Source organism: Brienomyrus brachyistius, unplaced genomic scaffold (genome assembly GCF_023856365.1).
Source record: "Brienomyrus brachyistius isolate T26 unplaced genomic scaffold, BBRACH_0.4 scaffold64, whole genome shotgun sequence".
Taxonomy (NCBI): Eukaryota; Metazoa; Chordata; class Actinopteri; order Osteoglossiformes; family Mormyridae; genus Brienomyrus; species Brienomyrus brachyistius.
Window position 1 is genome coordinate 179,006 of NW_026042339.1, and position 24,659 is coordinate 203,664.

At 49.9% G+C, this 24,659-nt stretch overlaps 1 protein-coding gene across 1 annotated transcript in view; it reads right to left on the reverse strand.

Annotated features, from left to right (window-relative positions):
• Positions 1-1,033: 1,033 nt before the first annotated feature.
• The window catches only part of LOC125725303 (activin receptor type-2B-like), a 28,144-nt gene continuing 4,518 nt past the window's right edge, over positions 1,034-24,659 (reverse strand). Inside the window, exons 2-11 of the mRNA XM_049002137.1 lie at positions 8,889-9,096; positions 7,700-7,809; positions 6,809-6,960; positions 6,423-6,566; positions 5,928-6,071; positions 5,369-5,517; positions 4,511-4,625; positions 4,269-4,407; positions 3,919-4,049; positions 1,034-3,595 (exon numbers count right to left, since the gene is read on the reverse strand). Coding sequence (XP_048858094.1) covers positions 3,401-3,595; positions 3,919-4,049; positions 4,269-4,407; positions 4,511-4,625; positions 5,369-5,517; positions 5,928-6,071; positions 6,423-6,566; positions 6,809-6,960; positions 7,700-7,809; positions 8,889-9,096 — 1,487 coding nt within the window. The 3' untranslated portion in view covers positions 1,034-3,400. The remainder of the gene's footprint in view (positions 3,596-3,918; positions 4,050-4,268; positions 4,408-4,510; positions 4,626-5,368; positions 5,518-5,927; positions 6,072-6,422; positions 6,567-6,808; positions 6,961-7,699; positions 7,810-8,888; positions 9,097-24,659) is intronic.

The window sequence follows — 24,659 nt, forward strand, 5'->3', positions numbered from 1 at the left end:
ATACAGGCAACCATTAATGGCCTGATAAGCAGTCAGGTAATCATCCACAAATTCTGCGAATAATCTGTCAATGGGTAATTTAAAGGGGGGGGGGTGAAAATAAAAGCCCCAACAGAGCAGCACTACGTTCAAAAGTTTGGCACAGAGCATATCTTGGTCTGGAACGCAATAATTTGGTATCTTGTGCTACTGCCCTTTGTACTTATTTACAATTCGACCTGAATCTAAGCTATTGCTATGGATATTGCTTGCTACATTGAGATTCCCAGAAATCGTCACGCCTCCACCCAGGCGGTTCAAAGCAGCCGCCCCCTTCATGTTAATCACAGATGTTAGCAATTTCTAAAGCTGGAAAGTCAGGTATTTAAGGACAACCTACGTGACAAAAGGAAATGTAGACTAAATGAAACACCCATCACTGAGTCTCACTGGAATAGATCATCTCAGGTCTCCGCTATGGTCTATCCATTAACACGTTTGATACGTTACTACCAACACTGTGGCCTTCCGCCGTCTAAAATCCCATGAGAGAACACAATTGGGCCTGCTGCCCCCTCCTCCTGTGTACTGACTCTATCTGGACAACAGCCCCCCCCTCTCCTAAACCTCAAGGACTCTACACAAGTGTATGGTTTGAGTGGTGGTAAACACCACAACTGCATATACTGGATAACTGAAAAACAACCCTTTCTTCCTCTGTAAACAGCAAGGTTGCTACACAATATGACCAGAAAGAAGATTTGCCACCAGGGCTTGGTTTAGATTATATTCCATCCAAAAAGCTCTGGGTGAGACCTTGGAGTCCCGAAATTACAGCTACAGGGGGGTAAATTACAGGATCCCTGGACTGGCAGACACTGGGGGATCAGGCTACAGGAAATAAGATAAGCACACCTGTGACAGGATTGCAGAGTCACGTTGAAACCTTAAATTGCTATTAACATCACAAAATGAAGTTAAAGCTCTCTGGGGGAAGGTTGTTTCTGGACAGGAGGACCAACTGCTGTGAAGTCTCATTTGCCAAAGTAGGGCGGGGGGGGGGGGGGGACAGATGAACACCATGGAGAGGAGGGACAGTGAAACTTATTGGGCTGTATGGAGAGCCAATCAATTCACAGCATCATTAAAAGTATAACGTTCACATTAGCCTGGGTGCCAAGAGCTGAGACGCGGGGAACAGCTGCAATCAGAGAGCGTGGGATTATAAAAGAGTCAGCCCCCCCCCCACCCCTCCCCGAGGCTGACCAAAGAATTCATCTGTACAGTGACTTCACAGCTTTTACAGAAATTTAAAAATGCGACGCAGCATTTAATTGCAGCTGTTCCAGTACCGCAGTTGGCGAGTTAACGACAGATGCACTCCGTCTGAAAAACAGCACCTTAAAAGGTCCACTGTCCCTTTACATAACAGGCATGACTAAAAACATACGGAAATTAAGTGAAATAATGCCCAGGTATTTCACGCAGGCTGTATTCTACAACTGTGTACACTTATTTACATCTTCTTTTGTATACAACATAAAATGGTAGCACTTTCTAAAAAATTTTGGAACTTTTTTTTTTTAACCCAAAAAATCCTTAGTCATAAAAGTCAACTTACATTAAAATATATATATATATATTTAATATATATCTACTACAAGACAAGACAACTAACAAAATATATAATAAACCGATATACGTAGAAAAATCTGAGGTATTTCTGGTTTGAGGTGGTATGTGGTCTAAAAGAACCATCTTTTTTTTTTTTTAAATGTTATATTAAATTTTAAATTTCAATTTGTTTCGTTTCACCTTGGAAGCCTTTTTTTCTATTCAGAAAGTGTTTGCATTTGAAAGCTTCTTGTAAAGAGAGCGGCCCGCCTTGCAAAGAAAACAAAGTATATACTTTATATATATATAGAAATATATATTCATCTTTGAGTTGATACAGCAGCATACATCTGACATTCACTGTTGTTGTATGGCATCCTTCACATTTTAAGCGCCAGATTTAAGACAAAATCGATGCGTGCGGATCATGAGCGAGATGCGCGTACGAGACGTTACGTGGCGAGGTCTAGGTTCTGCCAGCCGGCCTCTCTGCACCTCCCCCCATGACACAGGACCTCCCATACAATGACCAAGCTTTTGTCCCTATGCAAGGTAATACATGGGGACAGAACACCAAATGACCGAGGTCCTTAGTCCTGTTAAAAGTTTGTCTCACCCTAGACAGGCTTTCCCAAGGACTGACACTCACCCCCCCCCGCCCCACAAAAAAAAAAGACTGGGCCTTTGGCTCATTTGCTTAAGAAAAATGTTAATTTTACAGGGTGGAAAAAGATTAACATTAGACAGTTAATTTATCTGATCACATTATTCTAATTCTATGGGCTTTTTAAAACTCTCTTTCCTCTCTGACAACACACACACACACACACACACACACACACACACACACACACAGAATGTGTGGGTGTCTAGGATTTAGTTCTGTTTGGGCACCTACAGCCACCGTACGCTTGCCCTGCGGTCCCCCCTGCAGACAGCCTGGCTCTCATAATAAACCGACTTGCCACTGACACTAACAACATCGCAGCTCCAAAGCTCTGCTCCACGAGACGTTACCTGAGAAGAAGTCGTCCCAAACCCAACAGCACGTTTTCTGGAAACGCTGCAAAATTTTCCGTTTAAAAAAAAAAAAAATAATAAAAAAAAAATGCTTAACTAACCCCTTGAAAGTACCAGCCTGCTAGCAACAACAATAAAACAATTATATAAATTAGTCCAGTTGCCCTCTTGTGTTCCAGTGACACCCGTTCCTTCCGTAAAAGACACGTTATTCACCATTACTTTCGTTAAACACTCACTTTCAGCAAAAAAAAGGAAAACCCTGGAGTTTTCGCCCCCTGGAGGAATTGAGTGGTAACAGTCTTATGGTTCCCCAAGGGTTCTGCGGCATTGTGTCAATGTCCAGAGTCGGAGAGCTGGCTTGTGGTACGTCTGGGTTCTCTTACCACAGGCAGTCCTGTCCAGAAAGACAGAAACGCCAACAGGAACGCAAGCGAACAACTCAAAAATCATTTTAAAAAAACTAAAGTTCAAAATGAGGTACCTGCACCTTGTTCATCATTCATGAGTCGGCAGCTGAATGCCATCGAGATGCAAGTTCTGCCTGCTTTGTTTCTCCCCTCTCAGCCATGTAAAAATACAGCAGAAAAGTGTGCTGGTAATATTTAAAAAATGTAAAACAAACAAAACAAAACTTCAGGGGAAAAAAAAATATAGCAGCTGCATGTTTTTCATAGTTTACGGAGATCCACTGAGTCTGGAAAGATGAAGGTTCCTGTTGTTCTTGGTGATTTTTTCCTTGTCGTCGTTTTCCCCTGTCAGCCCGCCTGGTCCAATAGACGCGGACTCAGATGCTGGACTCTTTGGATGGCAGGTCCACGTTGGTGAGCGAGGTCACCATGGAGACCAGGCAGTCTGAGGTAGGCGCGTTGCTCTGCCTGCTGATCTGGTTAATGCGCTCTTCCACGCAGCCGGCCGAAAGCCGCGCCTCCGCATCATGGTCCCAGCACTCCTCGATGGTCTCGCACATCTGGCTCAGGCCCTGATCGGACACGGAGCCACAGAAACCATCACAGGTTAATCGTAGCATGTGGCACTGAGCATTTCGGACTTCATGACAGCACATCCGGTTCACTGGCACCATGGGGATCTAGTGCCCTCTAGTGGTTGACCAGAGCATGCACCTGAAACCACAAAATGACTGCAGGCACTGTTACGGGTTAATCATAGCAGGCGGCACCGAGCATTTCTGACTTCACGACAGCAGAGCCGGTTCACTGGCAGCATGGGAGACACAGCGCCCTCTGGGGGTTCATCAGAGTAAGTGCCCGCGGACGGGCAAGGATAGACGGATGTGACACTCACGGCATGTTTCAGCCAACAGTCCTTGAAAGATGGCCGCATCTTCTTGTGGACGACGACCTCCTGCAAATCCTCCAGCGACGGGTGCTGGCCGATCTCCTCCTCGAAGGGCAGCATGTACTCGTCAACAGGGCCTGGGGGAGAGGGCAGGCCCCGTTCACGTCGCGCCACGGCGAGACGCGCTACACAACACAAACTTCTGGGGTATTCCAGCACATACGCATGCAACTTCTGTTATAGATCCATATCACGGGTGAAGCATTTCACTTCAAAGGAGGCGCCGCGAGGGGAATACGCCCACAGGAATCCAAGCAGGGAGGGGTGCATGGCAGGGATAAGGCCTCCGTACTCACCATCGGCAGCTTTGCACCGTGACACCAGCTCCCAGAGCACCAAGCCCAGGGCATACATGTCTATCCTCAGGAAGGCGTCCCTCTGGAAGTTGATAGCACCCTCCAGCACCTCGGGGGCCATGTACCTCCTGGTGCCCACCTGTCAGGGACACCGTGGGTCAAGCCATGCGAAGGGGGACCCCTTGACCACCCCGCCCCTCACGCTCCACGACGGTGGGCCAACCCGGAGCCAGCATGCCTACCTGACCGTGTGTATCTCCCGGAGGTTTGCCGGGCTCAAAGCGGACGGCCAGTCCAAAGTCCCCGATGACCGCAGACAGGTCTCCCTTCAACATCACGTTCTTACTCTTGAAGTCCCTGGACGGTAGAATTTCAGTTATCAGGCCATGTTAGTTAATTAAACCCCCGCCTTAACGTGTGTCCCCCAGCTCTCCACATTGTGCCCGAAATCCACCCATCGATAAAAAAAAAAAATGCTACCGCAGTGTGCACGTTACTTGTGGGCCGTCCTACCCAAAGCTCACCACCAGATGGCAGCACTCATCCACACAGATTTCAGTAATGTAATTTTCAGTCGTTTCAAGAAGCGATCCGAGGTTTAAAATGTTAAATGCATTCCTGGATGGGTTTGTTCAGACAAACCTTACCATCCAGCACACAATCATTACCAGACAGCCATCTATAACCTTAATTTCATCACCTAGATAAAAAAAAAAAAAAAAAAAAAAAAACAGCTGATTCTGGTCAGGAACTGACATGTCATGGTAAATAAACGTAGTTTGAGCAATACTGATACCCGATAAAGTCGTCAGGAAGAGGTTAATTATTAAAATCACTTAACGAGCTGCATGGTGATTTTGGCATGAAGATGAATACTTGGCGACAGAAGGTTGGAGGCATTTGACAGCACACTGATGGGATTATGGGTAATGTTCTGTAGGGCCAAGCACACAAGCCAGTCTCTGGTGTGACAGCAATGGAGGCATTTAAACGAGGGATCTTATGGGCTCTAGCCAAGTCTGCTTAATGCGCTAACAGAAGAGACCTTTGAAGGTGAGCGGTAAGCAATGAAGGCTGCTGAGGCGCGCGGGTGGCGTTACCTGTGAGCGATGGCAGGTTTGGGGCCCTCCCCCTTGCAGCGAGGCACATCCTCGTGCAGGTAGGCCAGCCCACAGGACATGGTCTCCGCAATGTGGCACAAATCATTCCAGCTCACTACGTTACCCTTGAGGTAATCTGTCAGGGAGCCCTGTGCAAGGAAAACGCAGGGCGTTCGCTGGTAAATATTTTACTGGAAGGTGTCCGCCTCCTCCCATCCCCCAACCCCCTCGGTCGTACAGGAGACCACAGAAGAGTAAAGGGGGTTTTGAAGGTGGCAACGAAAGATGGAGACTGCATGAAATCATTTGCCAGGTCCCATGCACTAATCCCACATGGCTCAAATCTCATTTATTCATTTCTGGCAAAGAAATTCACAGGATTTTGTAGGTCCAGATGTTTGCAGCTCCCCTGTACTGCTGGGGTGGGGGGGTAGATATGTGTATTAGCCCAGGCTCATCACAGATCCCCCTGCCAACTCGAGGATGGAGGATCCACCAGGCTTATGCCCTAGCTGTGAGAGAGCGCCGCCCTGTTGGCAAAGCCGGTGCCGACCCCCACCTTCTCATGGAACTCGGTGATCAGCCACAGCTCCATCTCCAAGTTGGTTCCTCTCTTCTCGGCAGCGATGTAGCGCAGGATGCTCTCGTGTTTCATCCCCGGGGTGATGAAAATGTCCCGCTCATTCTGCCACGACTGCTTGTCCTGCAGGAATGCGTACAGACCCAGGACTCAGAACAGCGCCACCAACAGACGTCGTACTGCATAGCTCTGCCAGGCTCTGGGCCAGTTTCCTCTACTCAGCTACAACTACTCTTTATCCGGCAGAAATTACATCCCAAATAAGAAAAAAAAAATCTCATTGTTTAAGAACCTCTAACACCCCCTAGTGGACAGGAAAAGAAAAACAATCAAAGCTTGACGCAGGAACACTGGTTATCGACCTTCTATTCTCGTCCACATTGACTCAACCCAAGTCACAGATTCATTAGATCTATTTCACGGCTGACCAGCTCACACAGAGCCTGGGGTTTCACACGGAGCTCTGGCACTGACCTGAATGGGGAAAATTTTGACGGCTACATATTCATTCAGCAGCTGGGCCTTCCACACGCAGCCAAAGCGCCCCCTGGCTTTGATCTCAAGTAACTGCAGGGGTTTCAACCCGGCCAAAGGGGAAGGTGGGGGTGGGCCAGGATCCTGACCAAAAGAAGAGAAGGTACTGAGAAAACCATATAAAATTATTGTTATTAAATACCTAATACACCTATCAAGTGCTTACCCTCGATTCTTAAAATAGGCAACAAAATTTTTGATAAGTTTCAGTGAGGCCTACCAAGCTCAAAAGGGTTTCAGCAAGTTCTCAGGTAGAATCATGACTGGCGGTCCTGTTCACCTGCCGTTAAATATAACCAGCTAACCCAGAGCAGAGCGGGAGTTACCTCACTGATGTCGACCTGGCCATATGGAGGCTTGCGGTGGCGGTACATCCAGAAGGCCAGGAGCATGGCCATGGAGAGCACGGCGATGGGGAGCAGGGAGTAGACCAGCACGTTGAGCAGGGAGGGCGTGGGGGGGGGAGGCCTGATCTTCACTGGAACACAGGAGGTGGAGGGCGGGGTTAGTGCCTGGGGTAGACACTAGGAGTTTAGATCCAAGCTTAAAATGAGTGCGGAATTTACCGCATCGTACAGACACACGTGGAGAGGGAAGAACATGCAGACCAAGGACTCTGACACTCAGCACCTGCCGGCGTTCATTAGACAACAAGCTCGCGACACCAAACACACGCGCTGGCGACCCGACGCACTGGGAGCCACAGCACTCAGGCTCGGAATTTTGCTCTGAATTAGCTTTGAGGAATGGAATACAAATTTCTAGGATGTCTTGCGTTTTGCCAAGCATTTCAAACCTACATTCTCTCTCTCTCTCTCAGACACACACACAGGTTTGTGATTATATCTTTGTGGGGACTCTCCATTCATTTCTATGGGGGGAAGAAAAACTCTAACCCCGACATTACGACCTTAACCCCCACCCAGCCCTAACCGTAACCATAAGTAACCAAACAAAATACAGGTCTTTTTAATTTTCCGACTGCAGTCACAAATTGAATTTCCCCGAAAAAATGGTCCCCATGATGTAATATATACATAACGCATGCAGACAGAAACACACTCGAGCACATAGAACTTCCACTCATAAAACCAGCAGCACATGAAGACTTAAAGATCGCAGGCGAGATGTTGCCAGGAGCTGCATCTGGAGGCAGCGATCAAAGAGCAGCAGCAGCCTCCTCGCTGAAGGTTCCCCGAGAGGGCGGCGGCTCTCACCCGGAGTCCCGTTGGCGTCGGGCATGTGGGTGAACCTCTCGTTGCAGTAGTTACCCTCACAGCAGCAGAAGAAGACCTGGGGGTTCTCCTCTGTGGCCACACACTCTTGCCTGGGGGGGTCAAAAATGGAGATTAGGTTCGGGGTGGGGCGGGGGGCTCCTCTCAATGCTCTCAGTGACTGTAGCGCTGATTTGGGGTCAGCAGAGAGCGCGCAGGGTTAAAATGACAGGTTAGGAATTGCCGGAGGGGAGCATTTCAACACCAGCCAAGGTACTTATTTAGAAAATGAGCAGGTCGAAGAACAGGTCCAAGTGAAAGCGCTGCACGTCCAAAATGCGACCGCTCTGCTTTAGCCATCCGCCAGGCTATGTACACAGGACAGCGTCCTTCACCGGCGGGCGACCTGCGGTCCGAGGGGCCGGACGCCTTGGCGCGGCTTCTGCTCATCGTCCAATCAATGGGCACAAACAGAGCGCGGCCTTGTTTTGCAAATATACAAAATAAAATAAACACCGGCTTCGCAGTCATATCCAGCCTACTGGACACACAGATTATATACATAAAGATGCGATAGCCGGGCTGGACCGCGTGTATCCGCGACCACATGGCTGGCATGGAGTCACAGAGCTGCACTCCATTAGCGAGGCGGGGGCACGGAGCCGGTCACTGAGGCCGCGGCTCGGCACCGCTCCCCAAGCGCATCCCGACTGACCTTTCTCTAGAAAGCCCTTAGCAACGGGCCATAGAAACAGTCCTGTAGAAGATGCAAGAAAGGCTGAGGCAGGAGGCAGCCACCTGTATGAGAAGGTGGGGGGAATACAGAAGGGGGAGAGAGGGAGAAAGAAGGGGAAGAGATGGCGGGGAAGAGAGGACGAGGCAGCCACCAGTATGAGAAGGTGGGGGGGTGAGGAAGGTGAAGAAGGGAGAAAGAGTGAGGGAGAGAGAAAGAGGGGATGAGAGGACAAGTAGCAGCCAGGTGAGGAGGTGCTTAGCAGGAGAGAGAGAGAGCAAGAGAGGGCGATAGAGAAAAGAGAGAGGGAGAAGGAGGAAGAGGAGAGAAATGAGGGGAAGAGCAGTAAAGAGAGTGAAGGAAAGATGAAAGTACAGAGTGAAGACGAGGGGGAGAAAAAAAGAGAGGGGGACACTGATGAGAGAAAAATGCAGGAGTGGCAGAGGAGGGGGCACTGACCTGTCGTAGCAGTTGAAGTCATCGAGCCAGCAGCCCTTCCTCACCAGCTCGATGGTGCCTGAGGTGTTCCGCCAGGAGGCGTAGCAGTGGGAGCGCTTGTCCCGCTCGCCCTCGCAGCGCTCCACGCCGCTCTGGTTGGTCTTCTCCACCTCCCAGCTGCCGTTGTAGAAGACGCACACCCTGGTCTCTGTGTTACCATGGCTTTGCCCTGGGAAAGAACAGGAGGGCGGGCGGGCAGGCGGGTTAAAACTGGCACAGGAAGCGAGGGGGTGGGATCGGGAAACTGGCCGGGCGTCAACGAGCCGAGGAAGAACCAGCAAGTGGCAACCGATACGCAGGTCGCCTGCTGGAAATGCTTGGGATTACCGTGTTTTTACAGAGAAGGCTTTCTGCTACAAGAAGTTGGGACCATAAATCTTTATCTGGGCCCCGAGGTCTCATTTGTCTGAAAAGCCCACGTCTCCCCCCCCACTTCCCATCGGGGCACTTTTATGAAGCACGACTTCATCCAGCCTGGGGGAGGGAGTTCCTGAGTCCTCCAGTCCCCTCACAGCATAGCAGGGACCCCCCCACCATGCAAATTACTCATGGACAGGCATCTCTACAGAACGTGCCATTAAGCGTAGCTCTGGGCCGACAGAGGGGCCGGAGAACAGACGGGAGAGATGGAACAAAGGGATATTCCTCTCCGGATCGCCGAAGAACCTTCCAGAATATTCCTGTGTTACCATCTCTGCTCGGCACCCTGTCCACCTTTTCTGGCACATTCCGTTGCCAAGGGCGCTAATCAGATCCATGGGATTGGGCACTACAGTCCACTACACCCCCCTCTATCAGAGAGACCTTGGGGGCAGTTAGACTCAACATCCATCTCGGCGGATCGATGCTCCGGATCTTCCTGAAGATTCCGGCATCTTCTTCACGACGCCTCCGCGGTTTACGGCCGTTCCCTAATTACCTGCGGTCTCGCAGGCCTTTGGTGCCGCCACTGCGGCCGTTTATCATCAGCGGAGGGAGGATCCATCACAGGAGACGTTCACGGGCTTCCAGTTACAGCCCCCGTTCAGACTCTCACTCGTGGAAGACGCCACAAAGGAGCAAGATTTCCTGGCAACGTGAACTACGAAGGTCCAAGAGCAGGATCTCTCATTTTACACGCTTAAGTATGTCGATAATACTAAATTATTCTGGCTCTGCTCCATTGGCGTCTCACTTGCCTTTTCTTTTAATCCACCCCAAACAATCCTTCACAAGCACAACCACTTATGCAAATTCATAAATCGATTTATGATCCGTTTAAAGTATTTTCACTGGAATCAGTCACTGTGATTTTACCCTAAATGTCAGAAGTATGTTACTGTGGTTTCTGGAAGGTGTCTTTGAGTCACACAGTGATGCATTTTAGCCAGTTTAGGACACAGGTTGCATCCCTAGAATGCATATCTAGATTGTATACTTCCTTTATTACTGACTAAATATTTTTTTTTTTAAATCAGAAAAAGTAATAAAAAGGTCACTTACAAGTCAGCCTTACATGGGGGGGGGGGGGAAGAGGTGGAGGGGTAATCATAGGGGTTGCGTGCAGACATCTGAACACGTGGCCGCAATGCTAAACAGCTGCAAGGTACACGGAACGGAGCCCCCCCCCCGAGGGTAGGACACATACAGTCTCCAGACCTGAGCATAAAAATACTGCAAAATAAAATCAAATAAATTAAGAGGGCAATTTAAACGCGGAACAATAGAGACAGCACTGTTTACTACACAGTGCAAACCTGGCATGTCTGCATAGGGCAGATGTTCCTGCAAGCCTGTGCATTACGGTTGCTAGGCGATGGGAGATATAGGCAGTCCTCCCGCCGGCCGGATCACTAGACAAAGCCCACCCCCGCCCCCCCCGCCCCACCTGCTTGCACACATGAAATATACGACACGCGGCACCCGGGCCACGCCCACTCCGCCCGGACACACTCGCCGCACACATCAGAGCGTGCGGGTGCAGAACTGCCATGCGCATCTGCCTGCTGTGTGCGGAGAAGCCATTCAAAGATGGGACTGGAGTGACTGAAATCTCCACCGAGAAGACAGGTCTGAGAGGCAGAGAGGTGGATCCACAAATTAACCACTTATTAGGTCAGATTGAGTGTCAAGGCAGCCTGCAAGTGTCAGCGATTCTGATTGGGCAAGCAATTAAAACCAACAATACATATATTAAACACATGCAATATAATGACCCCGACATATACAGACAGCATAGAGAATGCCATTCAGCAAGTCGTAGCACTGCTAAATCCATGAAGACAGAAATTTGGTTCACACCCTACTGGCAAGACAACCCAAGTACTAAATAATCATTAACAAATGGGCCCAACTTCGTTAAGCATGTACTCACACTAGGCTATCCATACCACAGCCAAGCACGTTTCACCCCCAACGTCTAGTTTGTTTGAATCGTGTGATCGCTCCGTTCCACGTCCGGACCCACTTGAAGAAGAGGACCAGAGCAGTTAGTTGAACTCGTGCACGAGTATCTAGTGTGAACGCTAACAGTGCCCGGGCACGGAACACAGACATGACTGACACACACATGCACATGTACACTATACGTGAACCGGACCCAGAAGGAAGGTAGCGACAAACCTTTAATAAATATGGTGGCAAAGGATCGCTTTGGTCCACGACAGAGGTGCAGTGTCTGCTGGAGATTAGGGCTGACGAGTGTATCCAAGAACAACTGGATGCAACACACAAAAAAACTCAAATATTTGGCAAAAATACGGGACTGCCGTCTTATACGAGCAGCACAAATAAATAACCTCTGGGTTGCATGTGAGATGGATCTATGTGCGGCATCATGCACAAAACGACTCCAAATAAACCATGAAATTAATCATGAATGCCAGTCTGCTGTGCGATGGTGCAAATGCCATTCAGCCAAGTTCATTCCTTCCTACATTTCCCTCAACATAAAAAGTCACACACAGTGACCACGACAGCGTGCCTGGGCTCGGATTGTTAAACGCGACGTGAGCGCAACCCAGCATGGGAGGTGGGGGGGGAATCGTGCTCAGGCACGGTACAAGGCAAACGAGTCATGTGTGAGCGTGCCCTAAGAGTCTGAACGTCCTCTCACTTCATTCCATTGGCTGCCGAATATTTCTAATTAAGTGGGAGGGGACAGAACACACTGGTTATACAGCAAACAACGGCCAGGGAAGGGGGCTGACAATAGAGCCCCCATTTAAATGCTCGAAGGTTGGTAATCAGTTGGCTAGAGTTCAGGTTCTGGGGATCATTTGTGCATCTATTCAGGCAGCCTGGGGAAGGGGTCACTGTAAGGCTCCTCCACAGAGCTCCTGAAAGCCACTTTCTGACGGAGCTTCTCATTAAGGCCGTAGGGAGAAGGTCATGTCAAGGCAGACGACATAAACACGCACGCAGGAAGCACGGCCATCTGATGAAGGAACCGGTGCGTCTCTACAGATCGCTGACCTTGGAGAACCTCCAACGCCAACGAGGAGAAAGAGGATTAGCTTCGCGCAGCAGGACTGCAGCCCACGCGGTACTACATTCTTAAAAAAAGAAACAAATAGCGATACACCGATCGCACGGCCAGGGACCGGAATCGGTCGGTTTTCAGCTTGCTCGGCCCAGACCGGGGACCAGCCAGTCTCTTATATTTCCGATATTGAACTGGTCCATTTTACACACGAGCCACATGTGATATGCGCAGTGGCGCAGGCAATAGCCTCACAGCCGCTTGCACACTCACAGCCACTCGTTAGCGTGGAAGTTCTTCACTGTGAGTGAAGACGACACGAAGCTTACAGGCAGTAATACATGAAAACCATGAAGGAGTCACTAGGAAAACATCAGAAGGTAAAACTTTAAAATGATTAGTAAACATATACTAGATAATCTTTAAAAGGAATATAGCAAAGCTAGCTACGGTCTTTTCCCATGACAGAGCAAAAATATTTTAGCGAAACATTTACCCCCCTGCACTATAATGTCTGTACAGTATGAAGGTATGAAAAAGCCTGATCTTAATCTAGCTGACAAGCAATGCAAGAACCAAGTGCATAACATGCAATGTTGGTATTAATTTTACTCTATACCAGTTATTATTTGGAAGAGTATAGTACACTTCAGTTTATTTGGAGGTTTGTAGCCTATGGAATTTATTTTAAGACGAGTTAAAAAGAGCGAAAAAGGTCGGTGTCATGTTATCTGGTGAATTTAAGCAAACTGGAAAATGACATAAGCAACTGACATTTGTCTTTTAAATCTGTTGCACCTGCTCTTGTTTGGTAAAGTAAAATATGTCAGATAAAGTTGGGTGTACAGTAACTCATTTTCAGTTCATTGTTATTTGTACCTCTTTCCAGTCACAGAGCACTGTGTTTTGGGACTTGTCTAAGCGAGAGAAGATCCTGTAACTTAGTGCAGTTTGGGGGAAATTGTCAAGTTTAGCTATTATGATGAAAATAAAAGTTGATTTATGTTTGTATACGCTATCGATAGAAAGAGAGAAAAAAAATCACAACTGGCCAAGAAAACTGCAATCGGTGCATCTTGAAAGACAAACTACAATGAAATAAACCTCTAAGCCAACCCTTACACTAGACGCCATTCAGTGACTGAACACCAGACTGATGACATCGACGTGTTCCTCCCAGCACTGCAGGTTTTCATTCTGCCTGTAGGAGAAGCCTTTGTCCATCTGACATCAGACCGAGTTACAGCGGGTAATAACCTGACAGGCTTAATTAGTACCCGAGCAGGATCACGTTGGGATGGGAAGGTGAGGACAGGCGTTCGGCAGACATGGAGTGACCTGACCCACCCTTACTACGCAAGGTTTCCAACATGCCGGCGGCATCAGAGAGGTTAATATCTCCCGGTAAATACACCACAGCAAGGACGGCTCAGGCATGCCCAGGGATGGGGGCTCTCCGACGTCATCGTCTGGCATACGCGGTAACCGCCACCTGTGTGGGGTGTGCATGTAAAGTGTCGTCTCTCAGAGTGTTGATGGAACCCAAACACCGGCGATTTGGGAGCACCAAAGCACACACACTCCACCCACACCCCCACCCCCACACAGAGTTCTCCAGGGGAAGCTAGACTACTCCTCGGGGGTACAAACAAGAGAAACCTGCTAAGGACCCCCCTACTAAGTCCTGATTATCAACAGGCAGCATTTGAAACCAGATCAAGGTAGCTCAGCTGGGAAAAGCCCCGTCACCTGCTGTGATACAACCCCCCCCCCACACACACACCCCCACCCCATGAGGTGGGGAGAGGAGATGGGGCATGTACAGCTTTATCGCACCTTCAGGATTCTAGGAGAGTCATGAGCGTTTACCATGCCAAAGAGTTCCAGTTCAAGCCAACGCCCACCTTCTGAAGTTCCTACTTATGCTGAGCCCTTCCTACAGAATCACGCCTCGATTCGGCACGACCTCAAGCCGCGTTTGCATCCTAGAGACCACAATAAGCCCCAGAAACACGCAGGCAACTTCGACACAATGAAGTAATGCCCGTGTGAGACTGAAAACATAACACCACCACTGAGCAAACACAGCAATATGTCCCACTACGGCTTGGATTCCAGTAGAGGGCACCATGGACAGCAAACCTCTTCTGTGACACTAACTGCGGCGTCTCCGGGTTCGAGTCTTCAGAGCATCAGGCAGGCTTTGCTGTACAATAACAGGATTTAGAAAACAACTCTGAAGAAGAAATCAAACTAAACAGGAGATGATTATTATTTTGACAACCTTGCACGCAGAGTAAACAAACGCACAAACGCTACTTTACCGAAGCGATCCGACGTGCTAAGTCATAGTCTACCATGTGTGGATTTAAATCACAGATAAAATATTAAAAATGCACAAAAAAGAAGCTGCATAATCTCACCCTGAATAATTAAAGACAGCAGAGGTCTTGTGCAAACACATGGGTGGGCAAAGATCTCTTTGCCAGCTTCCCTAATAAAAGGCTTGAAATCCCAGGTTTGGGGGGGGGGGTGGATAGATATAGGAGGGAAATAAAATATGTTAATGTTCAGATTGTAAAATCATGACAATGAGGTGTAGCTTAAACATAAAATGTGAGAAAAATGCGAGTAAATTACTGTATGCGAGTAATTTACCCTCATGCTGGTACTCAGAACTGCGAGACTGAGAGACCGTCAAACACGAGGGCGGGGTTCCTGTGCTGCTCTGCCAGCCCTAGCACACACTGACACACTCGCACTTTGGATTCATGAATAAATAAATCCCTTTCAGAGGGAAAAGGTCAGAGCCGATCGGGTGAACCAATCACGCAGCCAGAGACACGCAGTCGCACTGCCAACTCTCAGGAAGACGGCCACATTTCAGGGGACGACGGACAGCCTCTCTCTGTAACACATGAACATTTACTCATTTTATCCGCCGCTTTCATCCAAAGTAACTTATAGTAAAGAGAACTGCTACAATTTGTGTCTGTTCCCTGGGATTTGAACTCATAACCTTTGTGTGGTTAGTGCAATGCTCTACTTGTTGACCAAAAATGAAACACTGGCTTAGAGGCTATAGTGATACTGGCTGTACATGCAAACATGCTACCCCGGGCAGACTGGGCTGCTCTTGCCTCAGAGGAGCCATGAATGAGTGGAAATATGACTACTGCGCCCTTGTAAAATGCTGTTCCAATCATTGTCCATTCTGATTGGTGGGGGGTTGGTGGGTGATCGCAAAGATACTCCATAATCATACAGTCAGGAAAGAGCCGCAGTTTCATAACACAGGCCGAACAAGACAATTCCCCAATATCCAGGTCGTCTGCATTTCCCACAGCCCACAAACTACAAGCAAGCCTTCAGTGAGCTCTGAGCCAAGGCCAGGGTGTGTGTGTGTGTGTGTGTGTGTGTGTTGGGTGGAGGTGAAATAAACATCCACAAAATCCTCCCTTCACAGGACTGTCAAGGGCGGAGACAGGAAAACACACAAATTTTGTGATAATTTGCAATGAAACTCAAGAAAGCAGGAAGAGAGGGCTTGGGACGGGCAGCGGGAGCCTCATCCAAACCGTGCTGTGATCAGGGGCTTGGCCTCCCCAGTGATAACCCGCCCCAGCAATCAGCAGCCGAGCTCCACACTTACAGGGAATTTCATATGGCGTCCGTCTACTCTCGGCAGGTTTAATAAGCTCCTTTATCCGAGATGAGCGTCTCGGAAAGGAAACGATGTGTGGGAGTCAAGGGCAGTGACCAGAGAAAATATCAATTAATACTCAGAGGCAATGAGCTGGACAGAAGACAGAATCAGAGAGGAGCTCTAAAGAGTCACGCAATTCTGGGGACCTCAATGTTCTCAATGAACAGAGCACTACCGCAAGAAACAAAGCCAACCCCTAACCGTAACCCCCTCGGTCAGGAGCAGCTGTAAAAGGTCGTTTGAGACCCCATGGCACCAGCGACAGGGACAATAAGTTCATAAGGAACCAGGCAGGTGAATAAGGAGGTGGCTGCACATTACCGCCTCCCTCTGGCAGAGCAGGGCCGAACTCAGAGGAGCCTGCATTAAACTTTCAAGCGCTTCCAGCAATCCGGCTCCCACATCTGGCGGCTTCAGTTACCATTTCCGATTATCATATGGAGCAAATGCCAAAGTCACGGTGTGGCGGCAGTGCGGGCGTCATTCACAAAACCGCGGTGGAGGGGTAAACTACCTCCCGGCCGGGTCACCGCACCACCCCAAACCAGCTGAGTGGTCTGGCAAGGCGGAGCGGGCGTCATACACAAAACCGCGGTGGAGGGGTAAACTACCTCCCGGCCGGGTCACTGCACCACCCCAAACCAGCTGAGTGGTCTGACGAGGCAGAGCGGGCGTCATTCACAAAACCGCGGCAGAGGGGAAAACTACCTCCCGGCCGGGTCACCGCACCACCCCAAAGCAGCCGAGTGGTCTGGCGAGGCAGAGCGGGCGTTATTCACAAAACCGCGGTGGAGGGGTAAACTACCTCCCGGCCGGGTCACCGCACCACCCCAAACCAGCTGAGTGGTCTGGCAAGGCGGAGTGGGCGTCATACACAAAACCGCGGTGGAGGGGTAAACTACCTCCCGGCCGGGTCACTGCACCACCCCAAACCAGCTGAGTGGTCTGACGAGGCAGAGCGGGCGTCATTCACAAAACCGCGGCAGAGGGGAAAACTACCTCCCGGCCGGGTCACCGCACCACCCCAAAGCAGCCGAGTGGTCTGGCGAGGCAGAGCGGGCGTTATTCACAAAACCGCGGTGGAGGGGTAAACTACCTCCCGGCCGGGTCACCGCACCACCCCAAACCAGCTGAGTGGTCTGGCAAGGCGGAGCGGGCGTCATTCACAAAACCGCGGCAGAGGGGTAAACTACCACTCGGCCGGGTCACCGCACCACCCCAAACTAGCTGAGTGGTCTGGCGAGGCGGAGCGGGCGTCATTCACAAAACCGCGGTGGAGGGGTAAACTACCTCCCGGCCGGGTCACTGCACCACCCCAAACCAGCTGAGTGGTCTGACGAGGCAGAGCGGGCGTCATTCACAAAACCGCGGCAGAGGGGGAAAACTACCTCCCGGCCGGGTCACCGCACCACCCCAAACCAGCTGAGTGGTCTGGCAAGGCGGAGCGGGCGTCATTCACAAAACCGCGGCAGAGGGGTAAACTACCACTCGGCCGGGTCACCGCACCACCCCAAACTAGCTGAGTGGTCTGGCGAGGCAGAGCGGGCGTCATTCACAAAACCGCGGTGAAGGGGTAAACTACCTCCCGGCCGGGTCACTGCACCACCCCCAAACCAGCTGAGTGGTCTGGCAAGGCGGAGCGGGCGTCATTCACAAAACCGCGGTGGAGGGGTAAACTACCTCCCGGCCGGGTCACTGCACCACCCCAAACCAGCTGAGTGGTCTGACGAGGCAGAGCGGGCGTCATTCACAAAACCGCGGCAGAGGGGAAAACTACCACTCGGCCGGGTCACCGCACCACCCCAAAGCAGCTGAGTGGTCTGGCAAGGCGGAGCGGGCGTCATTCACAAAACCGCGGCAGAGGGGTAAACTACCACCCAGCCGGGTCACCGCACCACCCCAAACCAGCTGAGCGGCCTGGCGAGGCGGAGCGGGCGTCATATACAAAACCGCGGCAGAGGGGTAAACTACCTCCCGGCCGGGTCACTGCACCACCCCCAAACCAGCTGAGTGGTCTGGCAAGGCGGAGCGGGCGTCATACACAAAACCGCGGCAGAGGGGTAAACTACCTCCCAGCCGGGTCCCTGTACTGCTCGGAAAGAGCCGAGATGTGGCTGGCGATTGGCGAGCTAGATGCCATGCGGGTCCCCTCCAGTGCTGTGGCGCCCCCTCATTCAGATGCTCATGTTACGCTGCTCTATTTATAAGGACTGGTGAGTAACCAGCCACAGGCCAGTGGCCCCCATTTATACATAGAGAGAGAGAGAAACCCCAGAATAACACAAACTGAGCAGGCCAGGATTTGTGGTCAGACTGGGGTGGGGGGTATGAGGCTTGTACACATTAGATCCCGTCCCCTTTTTAAAGGCTAGCCTTAATTAGCCATTGTTACAAAAAACGAAAACACAGGTGTCCCCCTGCCCCCATAAGGAGACCACCCTCAGTCCTCGTCTCCTGGGTTCACATCTCTGCACAGAGGAGTCTTAATAAAAACAGCGACTGAGCAGCTGCATTTTATAATCACACCGTAAGCTACCAAGGAGTAAATATGTTACTCCGAACACCATGAGGCTCCCATTTCACCTTGAGTGTAACCATGAAGCAAAAAGGCCAAGGAGGACAGACCTGCACTCGCTTATTTATTTATTAACAAAAATAAAACACACGAAACACTAAAAAGAAAACTACATTTTTAATAAGAGGTTAAAGCATGAACAGTTTCACATCTGAGTGTGAAACTCTCCTCCAAGATCAACACAAGATGAGCGATCGATCTCTGAAGAGGTGACAGACCTTTGCTTGGGTAAACAAACTCCTCATACTCATACCAGGCTAATCCTCCCGACTCTCTGGTTCAGGAAAGGGGAGTCGTGGGCTTACTGAGGACAATTCTGAACGGACGTGCCCTTGGCGGACAAAGGTGGACTTGGCAACCACCTAACAGAAAAAAATTTATAAATAAATTTAAAACATTAATAAAACTTCAAGCAAAACAGCTCATTACATAAAGTCAGCTCTTTTACTCTGCTGTAGTCGGTCACATGACTGTCTTATTGAATTGAGGTATATTCTAAATGGGAGCTGATAGCTTGGGGAAACCCAGCATGCAAGCGGCATTTCTCCAGTCGCTCTCAGGCCGGGCTGCACATCTGCGTACGTCTCCAATGCCGAGCCGACCCTTTGCCGAAAAGGACCCCGCCCACGTCGCCAGATTTATATTGAAATTAAAACAACCTCGAAAGGGCAGGGGAATGTGACTGGCTGTAAAAGGCGTGACGTAGGACAGGGTCCCCATTGGCCCAGTCTGGCGGAGACTGGGAGCGCCGGTGCCGCGCTCCGGGCGGTTGCCGCACTTTACCATGACAATGGCGGAGGGGGCGCCCTGCTGTCCCCCTCCATTGACCAGCCCGTCAGCTTGGGTTGAAGGGGGGGGGAAAGGATCTTACTGTCGCCCCACAGCCATCAGCGGTGCCATTGTCCTCCAGGCCAAAGCTCTGAGCTCATTAAAAACACATCTACTCCATTCCTGCATCCCCCAAAATGACGAGTGACCCCATGCTCTGTTTTTACTTTTTGTTGAATTTTATTTCTTGGATCAAGCAGAAATGAAATCTCAAGTCATGAAAACGGATGTAAGAGGAGCAAAAAGACCAGATCGTGCCACAGTTTGGAGTTTAGCTGGCAGAGAGAACATCGGCTGTCTGCGCACGTGTGTGTCCCTCCCTCTACATATTCATACATCCATCTGTGTGGTTCCCCCTCCCCCCCACCAAGAGGAGTTCCCCAGACAGCTGGAGCTACAAGAGGTCACATGGGCAGGCCCCAGGTCACACCTTCATCGAAGAACAAGCCGCCATTAACGCATCGCTCCATCAAGGGGAGAAAAACAGGCATCTGCTGCCTCCCTCCCTAGCCGGAGGACAAAAGGAGAGCAGGAGGGATGGTGGTCTGAGCGGAGGTGCAGATGTAGAGGGGTAGGAGGATGGGGGAGGGAGCTACAGCAGCAGCAGATGGGAATACCACCCAGACCCCGGGGAGCCCCCTGGCGTGGGAATGCTGCGTCCAGAACGTTCCATAAGCAGCACGTTTCAGTCAGCAACAAAGACAGTATATATTATATAAAGACAGTGGCGACAGCAGCAGCTCAGAACCGGTCCCCGTGTCACCGGATCGGCACCGTAAGGAGCAGAGAGCTGAAGATGCTGACTGAAGTCATCCCAGAGCAGACTGGGGTTTTCACCATGGGGGTTGGGGGCATTACTGACCAGTAACACAGAATCTAGATTTAAGTGGTAGTGATGTAAATGGCTTGAGTGTTTTCTTTACATTTTTTCAGGTCACTCCACATTTGATGCAAAAGCACTCAAAATCGGGCAACTTCCAAGAGCTCATCCTTATTCCCAAATAAAACTGGATTCTCTGCCCCATACATGGTGTCCCCCTGCCTAGGGCCCGGTGCATTCTGGGATAGAATCTGAAGATGGGTTTTTTTGGATTTAATATAAAATACACAGAAGTAGCTGTATTTTCATACAAAAGGTAAGCGGCTTGTTCTAAAGTGGCATTAAGGGTGGGGGGGAAGGCAACCCTGCCCCCCTCCGTAACCAAGACGGAGGTCACACAAAGAAACCCCCGTGACCTGACATACCTCAGCGTAGACAGAATGGCACAAAGGCTGAGGGGGCCCCACAGGGACATGGGAAGGGGGTTATCCTTCTAGACAGGACCCAACTTCTTCATTATATTCAGCCTCTCAGACAAACGGCTCACAGAGGAGGGGAGAGGGTCCTTTTAACCGGGAGAGTGAGGTCTTCACAAACCATCAATCCCACATTGAGAGGGGTCCGGCTCAGTCCGGCCCCATCCCCCAAACCTACCCAAATAAACTCTGCTGTCAACAAAAGGGGAAGTCAACAGCCTGCGTGGGGGAAGTGGGGGTGGGGGGCAGGGACTCTGAAAGAGAACCCTCCCCCCTCCTGTCGACCATGGACCCAGACCACGACTTCACATGCCGTCTCTGGGGGCTAAATATTCCTCTGCTGTCCACAAGGGCAGCTGCAGGCTCATGCTGAATCAGCTGACTAGCACTGGGCAGGCACGACACAGCCAGACTTTGTACCTGAGGTGATGAAAGAGATACCAGGCTGAACGATGCCCACCCCTCAACCAAATCGTGGGACTGTACAGAGTTCCCTGCACTGGGGACGTGATTGTATGAAAATCCCCCGAGTCCTTGCATCCACAAATATACAAAACGCACAAGAGGCAATTCATTCTCGCTTGTAACTAAAATAAACAAGTAACACAGACACAGTACTTTCAAATTTGGTGCCATTAATCACCACCATAGTGCCTGAAGCAAAAAGAATTAAGAGAAATTACTGGAAATTAAAAATGACCCAAAACGCACAACGTTCATGGGTTCATTGGGTCAACGTCAACATGCTCAACACATATTGGTTCCATTAAATTGTTTACGAATCATTAAGTTGGTAAACCGGTGACCAGGAAGACCCCATTAGGCTCGTAACAAGCATGGATCCCTCAGACCGAACATAGGACAGAAGGTGTCTCGTTCAGGCATGCCGTTCGCATGAGGTTGGGAGCGAGTTAAGGACACATGAAGGTCGGCGGATCTCGAACAAGCAAGTGGCACACCTCCGCCACACCGGGCTCAGCTGGCAGGGGCACAAGCCAGCCAGGGTTCGTACAAACGGCTGCACCCACACCTCAGCGATTTAGGTCAAACCGTGGCACGATTAAAAGGAACGGAAAGACAAAATCTTTCATTTCTATTCGCAAAGTCTGACACTTCCAGGACAAGCGAAACCACAGCCAGGAAACTTCCCAAAAAAGTAGGTTGTGTTTTCAGGTTAAGTGTTCTCAATTTTTTTTTAGCGACGCTGGAAGACTGTTTGCAATTCGGTGCACAACCACGACCACGCTACCCAGAGTGCGACCGGCGGTTGGCCGTCTACTATATGACCCCCCCTCCCCCCCCAGCCGGCTGCTCAACCGCAATCCTTCTGACGGGAGGATGCCATCAAACCGGTCTGAGCCATGACGTCTTCTGGAATCAGAACATCCGCAGATTGTAGCCTGCAGATTTTCACTAACGTTGAATGTTACTTGGGAGACGACGCTCTTAGTCGCTGAGCTACGAACGGGCTGTTTGCTATTTGACACTATACAGCTATATCTGCAACCTGTGACTCCAAAACAATGCCAGTCAGCTCATTAGGCGAGTCAGCTATCTAGGGCGCCATCTTCTGGTGGGGCATTGACATAGCCGTCTAATTTCGCATCATCTTGGATGGGGGACACTAGTAGTAAAATTTGCCTAGGGCACCACATGAGCTTCAACTGCTTCTGTTCAAACAAGAGTTTTACAGTGGATCTCACCAGATTTGGGAGGAGTTGTGCAATTCATCTGACTGATCACCTAAAATATCGTCAAGAGATAATGCTGTGTAAACAGATTAATGGTTGTACAGTAACTAAAGCAAAAAAGTAGAGATGAATTCAGCTTGCCATAATGATTTTTGCCAGGCATTAACAATAGGGTAGTCACTCTGGCCTCAAATCTCCAGGACCTGGGGGTCAGGTGCTGCCCCAGCTCCCTTGTTGCCTAGTTTGAACATTCTCCCCACGTTGCTCTGCCCTGGAACAGAATCCCTTCACAACCTTGCTGCTTGCTGGGACGACTTCCCAGCTACTGAATTCACTGCATGGAAAATGACATTACAATAACGACAGAAATATTATTTGACAAAACCTTTTAACCTCTCCCTCATAACGATTTCACTGAAAGCAGACAGCGATATCCAGTAGCACAACAAATCCTCTACAGCAGGCTCTCATCTTTTATTCACAAGACTTCAAATACACCCAAGCAGCTCAATCTCCCTCTCGGCAGCGACAACGTGTTACCGGAGCATCTCAGGCGCTGGTGTCTACCTCCAGACTGCACACCATTAATCAAACCTACAGTGGAAGCAGATCCTTCTAGAACTGCTAAAATGCCGCTGTTCATAACCTCACAAGTAATCAGCCCCGGTTAACCCATTCCTGTTGGGGACAGACTTCAGCAGATCCCTGGTCCTTCACAAAGACAAGGGAATCTAAAGTAGCATCTAGGAGGACAGTGAACAGAGCAGAATTTCTGATGACATCATTTGACGAGGTTTGCACTGCGACACTAGTGTGTGAGCTTGTGCCCCAAGAAAGTACGAAAGTGAGAAAAAGTTGGACTGCGTTCTTATTCAACTCAAAGATGTTATCACAGATGAATGGGGCAAGATGGGACGCAGGAAAGCAACTCAGTACACAGCTAGTTGTGAGAACCCTGGAGAAAACAGATTCCAGGAGCCCGTCCTTCCAGTAATCGAAACCACAATGAGGAAGACAACACTAAAGGTCACTGCTCAATACCTACAAAGATCTTTTCGATGACAATTAGCTAAAAGCTCAACTGCCCTTCACTCCGGAAAAAAAGAATCTGTGTGGACAAGCCAAGGAAACAAGTCTCAGTCAGGTCTACGTGGCTCAGGACAGAGATGCCTTTGTGGGGCAGTGCAGACCCATCCAACTGGGCCGGACGTCACTCAATCTTCACAGGCAGCGGCATTCCCACAACTTAAAAGTGCCTTTCATGTCCCCCAAAATCTTCATAATCTTTGACAACTCTCAAAAAAAAACCCCACAGTCCCACAGTTACGAAAAAACTATTACAGACACAAACTATGATTCCCCAGCTGCAGAACCTGTAAAGTAGGCAGTTAACACTGGCATCCCTCTGCGCATCTTCAGGGTATCCTGTTACGAAAACCGCTTGAGAATTGACATGACTGCAATTATGGCATCACCCCTCCCTATAAAGGTATGTTGCCTGGCAGTAAAAACATACCAGCTACACACAGCAAGGCATACGTAGGAAGACCTGAGCACAGTTCATACCTAAAACTAATTAGTTAACAATAAGCCCCTTGTGAAAGTGACATTACAAAAGGTTTGTGGGACCTCACGTCACCACCCCCCCCCAGAAGTAACAGCGCCTAATAACCGAGACGGCACAAAGAAGACCAGTCAAACACAGCGATGCGGTGAAAGATAGCAAGCAGCTAACTAAAGGGGACTGGTATGTTTCGGTGCAGGCCGTGCATCATTTACCGTAAAGCCTCTCCTGAAAACACCCCAAACTGGCGGAAAAAAAAGTGGGGGCAGTGGGGGGGGCTGCATCTTGCACCGGCACGTACCCATGCGTATCAACTTCCAGACATTGCGCGAGTCCCGTGGTGTTTCCGTGGAGATGCGGGCAGGTTGGGTGTAGAACGTCACAGGCTTTCGCTCGAGTCTACCCGACCGCTTCGGCAACGTTGACGTGGCCGGACAGGTTCCGTCAAGCGGCACGCTATCACGTTTCCTTTGACGCGTTCGATCGACTTCTGCACTGGCTGTTATATATACGAATGGAGATGAGGAGAAGGCGAAGGCTGCTAAAAAGATTTAGTGCTCATTCAAGTACTATTCATGTTAGAGAATATCTGGTTTGATCAGAGGGCACTAG